Source organism: Asparagus officinalis, chromosome 1, assembly GCF_001876935.1.
Source record: "Asparagus officinalis chromosome 1, Aspof.V1, whole genome shotgun sequence".
NCBI classification, from domain to species: Eukaryota; Viridiplantae; Streptophyta; class Magnoliopsida; order Asparagales; family Asparagaceae; genus Asparagus; species Asparagus officinalis.
This window is the reverse complement of record NC_033794.1, coordinates 12625467-12633258: the sequence shown is the minus strand read 5'-3', so window position 1 is coordinate 12633258 and position 7792 is coordinate 12625467. Positions and strand designations below refer to the sequence as shown.

Here is a 7792-nt window from a genome sequence, read left to right as displayed (position 1 = left end):
GGTTTATGTGTAAAGTAACAATGAAAGGTGGTTTCTATGGAGTGAGCCTATTTTAAAGGTGGTTTCTATGGAGTGAGCCTATTTTAAAGGTGGTTTCTATGAAAAAATCCTTTAATATTTGATCTTGATAGTGAACCTCTAGGTGATACTTTACTATGTAAATTTCTAGAGCCATCCTACTTGAGGCAACCTGTACCTCTCATTCTTGTTTTCTTTGGAAAAGTTTCTTTTTTGCATCAAGCTGATATTCGCCACATTCTTATCTGATTACTCAGGATATAGCTAGAGGTTCTTATATTTACTTAGTAACCAAGGTTATTTTTTAGAACTTAGAACATACACATTTGTTAATACACTGCTAAAAAACTAGGCATCATAGACGGAAAAATCCGTCTAGGATACACAGAATTCCGTCTAGGATGTGTATCCTAGACGGAATTCCGTCTAGAATACCCGTCTAGTTTATTTCCGTTTAGGATGTAGTATTCTAGACGGAAATTCCGTCTAGAATACATCCTAGACGGAATTCAAAACCGTCTAGAATACATCCTAGACGGAATTTTCGTCTAGAATAATGCATTCTAGACGGAAAAAAATTTCGTCTAGAATGAGTATTCTAGACGAAAATTTCCGTCTAGAATACTCATTCTAGACGGAAATTGTTTTTTTTATTTTTTTATTGGTATTCTAGACGGAATTTGAGCATCCTAGACGGAATTTCCGTCTAGGGTACTATGCTACATTTTTTTTTTTTTTGCAGAATCTACGTTGGATGCATGTACACAATATTGAACAACAAAAAATTATATTCATATCCAACACAATTTAATTATATTCCAATATCAAATCAAATTATATTCAAATAATACATTCATCAAAATACTAGAAAAAATTGTTTACAAACTCATCATCATCACCACTCTTCTTATTAAGCCCAAGCCTAATCTTCCTTGCCTCTTCCTCTTCAACGTCTTCCTCGCCTTTGTCAGAATGATCGCATGTATCTTCCTTGCATGTGCATAGATGCCTTCAGGAACTACAGAAGGCAATGTGCTCCATAACAACGAACAAAATGCCAATCTGCGAAAATGATCTGAGATGAAGCATATACCTCATTTGTAACAATGTCCCACAGGCCATCACTTGCAAGAATGAGAAATTCCTGCGAGCCATCAATGATATCCTCCTGTAGTACAAGATGAATAGGAATAAGAAAAATACTAGTGTTTAAAGAAATTAATTTCCAAATTAAGCTTGATAGTATAACACACAAATTTTGTCACGTTAGTCCAAAACCTAAGCATGGAATATATGCCTTAATTCTTCCAAATCAAATACCCTATGTAGCTGTAATAAGAAACAACGAATTGATTATATTATCACATAAACAACAAATACAAGTCGTATAAAATAGTTTAAATCAGGGGTAAACTTTGGGGGGCAAGAAACAAGGAAAGTCACTCCATACAAGAAGAATTAGATAAAAAGTAAAGCACCATAACAAATCAACAACCTTATAATAACATAGGTAGCTTAGATTACAAATGCTTCGTAAACAGCTGGCAATGCCAGAAAAAAAAATCTTTGCTAAATTGTACTTCAGGGAATCAGATACACAAGTCATTTTAAGTATTACATGAAACCTGTAATTCGTGATTAATAAATTGGGTTTTAGATAATAATCCAGAGAAGGAAGGAAGGCAATCAAGGCATGCACACATATTTGATATTCCCTTAGCGGATAGCTGAATATTCACCATGTAGTGGTCAAGTAAAATATCAATGGTTTTGCTTCTTGGCTTCATAAGCTTAAATTGTTATTGATAGATATACAAAATTCTGAGGGATTTCCCTTATTTTCTATAATTTCCTTGGAAGGAACTTTGCACCAAAATAGCAGAAAACCATACAAATTATCAGGCAAGTAGACCAAATAATGTGAAAGTTGGATGCTCTTGATATGAGCATGCATTCTGGTGAGAAGAGACCAAAGAAAAGAATGAATTATCATGTCACAATTATCAAAGATAAGAGCCGAACCTGAATTTCTGGATCAGCAACAACATACTGCTTTAATAATATATCGCCAAATTCACGGGAAACAGCAAGAACACCACCAACACGCCATGTTCCTGCCAAACTCAAACAGTCAGTAACAAAAATTAAGAATAAAAAAATCTAGACATGAAAGGAAAAAATCATGCAGAAAGGGACATTAATTACCTGCCCACGTCACAAAACCCCCAGCATCCTCAATTCTTTGGCGCTCATCAGTTTGATCAGGCTTGTGATCTCTCGAAACAGCTATAGCTGGAAAGACGAGGCATGCTCCTCAATGAGCCTTCTTATCTCATTGATGAAACTGGATCAATTTCCTAGAGCTAACATTACTCACTTTGTTATTGGATAAATGACAATCTTATAAAACTAATAATCGAATTTATGGTTTAAGTGAACATTCATCACAGTAAATAAACCCATTCAATAAGCAACCCCCCTCACCCCAAAGGCTTGCCATCTCGGATCCTTGCATAAAAAAAATCAAAAGGCAACACGCACAAAGATCGATTGACAAAGAGACATACAAGAAAGGATCAATATTCTTCTTTTACTAACAAGAGACCACAATTTCCATTTGTTCCCTGTTTCAAAGTACCAAACCCCTCCTTTCTTAAAACATTAAAGAGAACATTTTCATTATAAACCTAAAGATCAAAAACATAGAACCAGAACAATTACCATAACCCAAACACACATTTCCATAGCGATCAAAAACAAAAATAGTAACCAAACCCTAGCATGGACCAAATAGAGCAGTTTCGGCTATTAATGAAATGCACATTATATACCCTCTAGAGCTACCCCCAATTTATAACAAAAAATTCGAATTTTTTGGCACAGACTGCACTTTGTCCCTTAAATCACCCTGAGAACATGTACGGAGAAATGTAAACTAGTATTGTCCTGCAAAACCCATTCGACTCAAAATTCGAAAAGCATTAACCAAATAACTTGTAGGACAAACCCTTCATAAACCCCTTCAATCCAAGTCTTTGGTTTAGCCACTAAGCCCATGTACAGAACTCTTTTCATTTCTCTCAGAGGACTTATTCGGACGATAACCTGCTTCTTTTTTTTATTTATGACAAATAATATAAACATGGACGGATATTGATTGCTACTGACAGTACTAAGAGCATAAAATATGGAAATTGCGACAGCTGAAAAAAAGTTACAAACAAGTGAAAGAATTATCAAACTCAAAAAGAAATTGTGGTCATCACCAGTTGCAGCTACATAGGAGTAGCTAAAATATTAAGTTGACGAATATGAAACACAAAACACTAGGTAATTCCACATAGTTAACTCATAATTACTTCGAATAACAATTACCATCTTCCATGGATTCCTGCCTTATAGTAGAGCATAGTAAAATTGCAAATTTCTAGCATAAAGAATCAGCAAGCAAAATATTAACGGATTGAAGATTACTTGTAACTTTGTTAGACGAGACTTTACATTGTTTATAAATACATCATGACCTTGCAGTACATCTTCACAACTAAAATCCCCATATGCTTTTATCTCTTTTGTGGTCATAGGAGTTTCTCCAGTCTGTTGTATGCTAAATGTCAGTTCACTGAACAATAATCTACAGATGAAAGCAAAAAATAGTTTCTTCCCCTCTTTTCCAGTACTAACGGATATATAAGTTCAAAATGAGATAAACTCTGAATCTGAAAATGCGACATAAAATTAATTGCCCTGGTAAAAGGTAAAGATGGTTTTTGATCTTCTCAGTGTTTTTGCATAATCAATTAAGCCAGTTTGGACCATGAAGAATTTTTGTATAATGGAATATTTGGCTTGACAGTAAATCTTAGACAGATCGTATTTGAATTAATAATATCACTTTCACGAATAATTTAAATTATAAATTCAATAAATCTGTTTTTGACTTATTTATCAGACATATGTATAATGTGTAATAATAGCATCAAAGGAATCAAGGGTTGGAATTGATTTCGTGTAGCTTACTATTCAGTTAACTTAGAACAGAAGTTATGGGTTAAGACCATCATACTTAACAAGCTTTATTGAGATTAAAAGTTTCCTAAATATATTGATCCAATAAATGTTTGCATAGACGACTGTTGTAATCCAATATGACACGAGGTACCTCGCATGCAAACTGCCTAAATGCAGACACAAAGTCAAAGGATAATATGTCAATTTCTTGATACATGTGCGTGCCAATCATATAAATACATGCATTTGGTCATCATTTATAAATCATAGAACCTAATTAACTTTAGTCAAAATATACGAAAACAATTTGTAGTTTTAAAAAGAGGGCACAACATATTCATCTTATATGATTGGCTCGGATCTTGCAGGGAACTGAATCCTGAAACTGCAGGAACTTCTCCACGGCCGCCATCTCCGACGATGTCTTAGGAAAGCTGAACTGATGAGTCAGCCCTCCGTTTCTCACCTCCCCACCATTCTAGATACATACATACACATTCCGCAATTAATAAAGAGCATTAATTACAGGTTGAGATTCACAATCTGATCTAACCAGATACAAATCAGCACATACAAAATCCCCAAATCCAAATTCGACATACCTGAGTCTCGGTCGGGCCCTCCCTATGCCTCTTGAGACCAGGAAGAGGAGAGGAGAAGTTACTGTTGCCCGGCAGCAAGGCGGACTCCTCCCACGGGGAGGCTAAAGGATGACGGGACGGCGATGTCGAAGGAGGATGACGACGAAACGTCGAGGAGGATGACGGGACGGCGAGGAGCTGAGGGGCTTAGGGGGAGGCGACGACAGGACGATGATGTTGGAGGAGGACGTCGAGGAGCTGAGGGGGAGGCGACGACGAAACGTCGAGGAGGATGACGGGAAGGTGCGGGATCGAGGGGGACGACGGGAGGGCGGCGGTTCTGGCCTTCGAACAGAGGAGAAGAATGGGAGGGCGGCGGTTCTGGCCTTCGAACAGAGGAGAAGAATGGGAGGGCGCGGAGGATTTGGGAAATTAGGGTTTGAGGCGGGAGAATTTAGGGATGAGGCGGGAGAATGGGGGGTTGAGGCGGCAATTATAGGCGCCAGAATTTTTGGGATGTGATTTTTTAAATAGAAACTGATTTGAGTATCCTAGACGGAAATTTCCGTCTGGGATACAATCTAGACGGAAATTTCCGTCTAGGATGCTTAGTTAATTTTAAAAAAAAATTAAATAAATAAATCCGTCTACAATACTATTCTAGACGGAAATTTCCGTCTAGAATAGTATATCCTAGACGGAATATTCTAGACGGAAAATTTCCGTCTAGGATATTATATCCTAGACGGAAATTTTCCGTCTAGAATATTCCGTCTAGGAAATTCAAATTTCTACTAGTGATACTTGAAGAGACATTTGATAACTATGAAGAGTAGGTCTTGTATTGGAAGGATAATATCTTGTTATTGTCATGCTTGTGGTTAGCACACCAAGATTTTGTATTACAAAAAATGAACAAGGTTTGTCTCAAAAGAGTTTACATCAATTTAATGAAATTTTTAACCTTCTCTAGACAACATATCTGAATTTCTTGTTGGCCCCAAATAACTCTGGTGCATTGAGTGTGATATGTAAGATGTTTTACCTGAAAATTTCTTTGGTTCACTGCTTTCCTACTTTTTGGTTTAATTTGTCATAATATTATTTCCAAGTACGTGTGTGGAGATTTAATGTTGGAAACTAGTCTTAAGGATGCTTTAGTCACAGCAATTAAAAAAATTAGGCCTTACTGAAGTCCTCACTCTTGCAAACTCTGTCCAATTATTTGCACATGGTATGTTTGAACATCATAATCAGTTATGTTGCCTCAGTCCTTTTTTCTCAAACTGCTACTTTGCTGAAGGAAAAAGATGGTATTGACATATATTTTGTAAACTCTCAAGAATACAGTTCCACATAGATGTGCGTTTTGGCTTTTGGTTGAGGAATAGGATCTAGGACTAGAAGTTTGACTAAAGGTAAGCTAGATTTGAACTGGTAGGTATGTGATGTTTTCTGGAGGATGGCGCTTTGAAGTGCTTCTATGTACTAGTATCATTTGGCTTTTTGGTTATCAAACACTCCACGGTTCTTATAGATTACTAGATGTATTTAAGTAATAGTCTTATTATTAACCTTTTTTCTACCATATAGTTCTTAATACAAACACTTGTGCACACATACACAAACCAGTCAGTCATTTCTTTTCTCCACTTGAAGGCATTCATGATGACATGAGGTAGCTTCTGTCATTTTCACTGATTTCTTTATGGCTTGAGAGGCTATTTGTCAGATGAGCTTATTTCCTCTAACTCTCAGAAGCTTTTAAACTGAGCAGATATGCTGCGGCTCCACATGAAGTTCGGTTTAATTGGGATCAGTTTACCAAAGATTATTTTCTCAACCGGCAGTCACTGGTGTCAGTATTTCTTCTTATAGATGCTAGCATCCCTGCAAAGAAAATTGATCTGGAATATGCTAGTTGGCTTGGCCAGAATGAGGTATGCCCCCCTGTATCCTGCTGGGTATTATAATATTCATTAAGTGATGGTTCATTTTTGATTATCAAGATGGGAGTGCACCTTCACAAGGAAGAACAATTAACCACCTACTAGCTTGATATATGATAAAGCAACATTTAGCTTGCTGAAAAAACTTTGTTGATGCTGAAATGAAGAACACTATCTCTTGTGTGTCAACGAATTATTATTGTATTGCATTGTATTGTTAGCATATAGCCATTGACATACTCTTCCTGTCTCCTGTACCTGAAGTCACCTGATGTTCTATTGTACTGAATTAGGTCATTCAATGTTCATTGGGCTGCTCATTTACAGCCTCGGAACCACATGTAACAAAGTGTGGGCAAATGGCCCCCATTGAAATTATTTTGTTCTTGAGACCTAGCTTTAGTAGTGCTTTGATATTGTCTCCAGTGTTAGTTTTTCTTGGGACCTAGGCTTAATATTAACCCCTCCGTAAGATATTGATCCCAATGCCCCTTGGATCCTGGCTCCATTACTGCTCATTAATTTTATCTTAGTAGGCTCTATGCCAGAAGTTTCATATTATCATGGTTAACATTATCCGTCTTGACCTTGTTCCATCAGATACCAATGACGCTAATCTTCACTAAGTGCGACAAAAGAAAGAAGAAGAAGAATGGAGGAAAGAGACCTGAAGAGAATGTCGAAGATTTTCAGAATTTGATTCGCGATTTCTTCCAATCTGCTCCACCTTGGATCATGACCAGCAGTGTCACCAACCAGGGCCGCGATGAGATACTACTTCACATGGCTCAGCTTAGAAATTATTGGCTAAAACACTAGATCTGTATCATGTTCCTTTGAAAGTCCACTAACACTTCACAGACCTCTTCGCAGCAGCCAGCCAGCAAACATACATCTATTGGTTTCTTCATGGGCTGCTGCATCTAAAGGTTGGTCGAAATTATTCACCTGGATATATGAGATCAACATGTAGAGTAAATGAAATAATCTGTTGCTTGTGTCAGTGAAGTTATCCACATTGTTTCTCTCTTGCTTATAATATCGTTTTTGCCAGTGTCATGCTCCATATCATATTCTTTCTTTGATATACAATGCTCTGCATTACCCTCACAATCCATGCATGCTCTTTCTTCTATTTCCCATTCTTGGTAATGGAGAGCTATGATTTGAGGAAAAGTTAACGGTTCTCTACTCTTGGATGGTTCTGTGTACCCTTTTAATCTCCTTAGGGGC

General features: G+C 37.0%; 1 protein-coding gene across 1 annotated transcript in view; it reads left to right on the top strand.

Moving 5' to 3' along the window:
• LOC109850417 (GTP-binding protein At2g22870) overlaps window positions 1-7625 on the top strand; it is a 10074-nt gene extending 2449 nt beyond the window's left edge. Inside the window, exons 3-4 of the mRNA XM_020420438.1 lie at window positions 6388-6550; window positions 7160-7625. Of these exons, the coding sequence (XP_020276027.1) occupies window positions 6388-6550; window positions 7160-7378 (382 nt within the window). The 3' untranslated portion in view covers window positions 7379-7625. The remainder of the gene's footprint in view (window positions 1-6387; window positions 6551-7159) is intronic.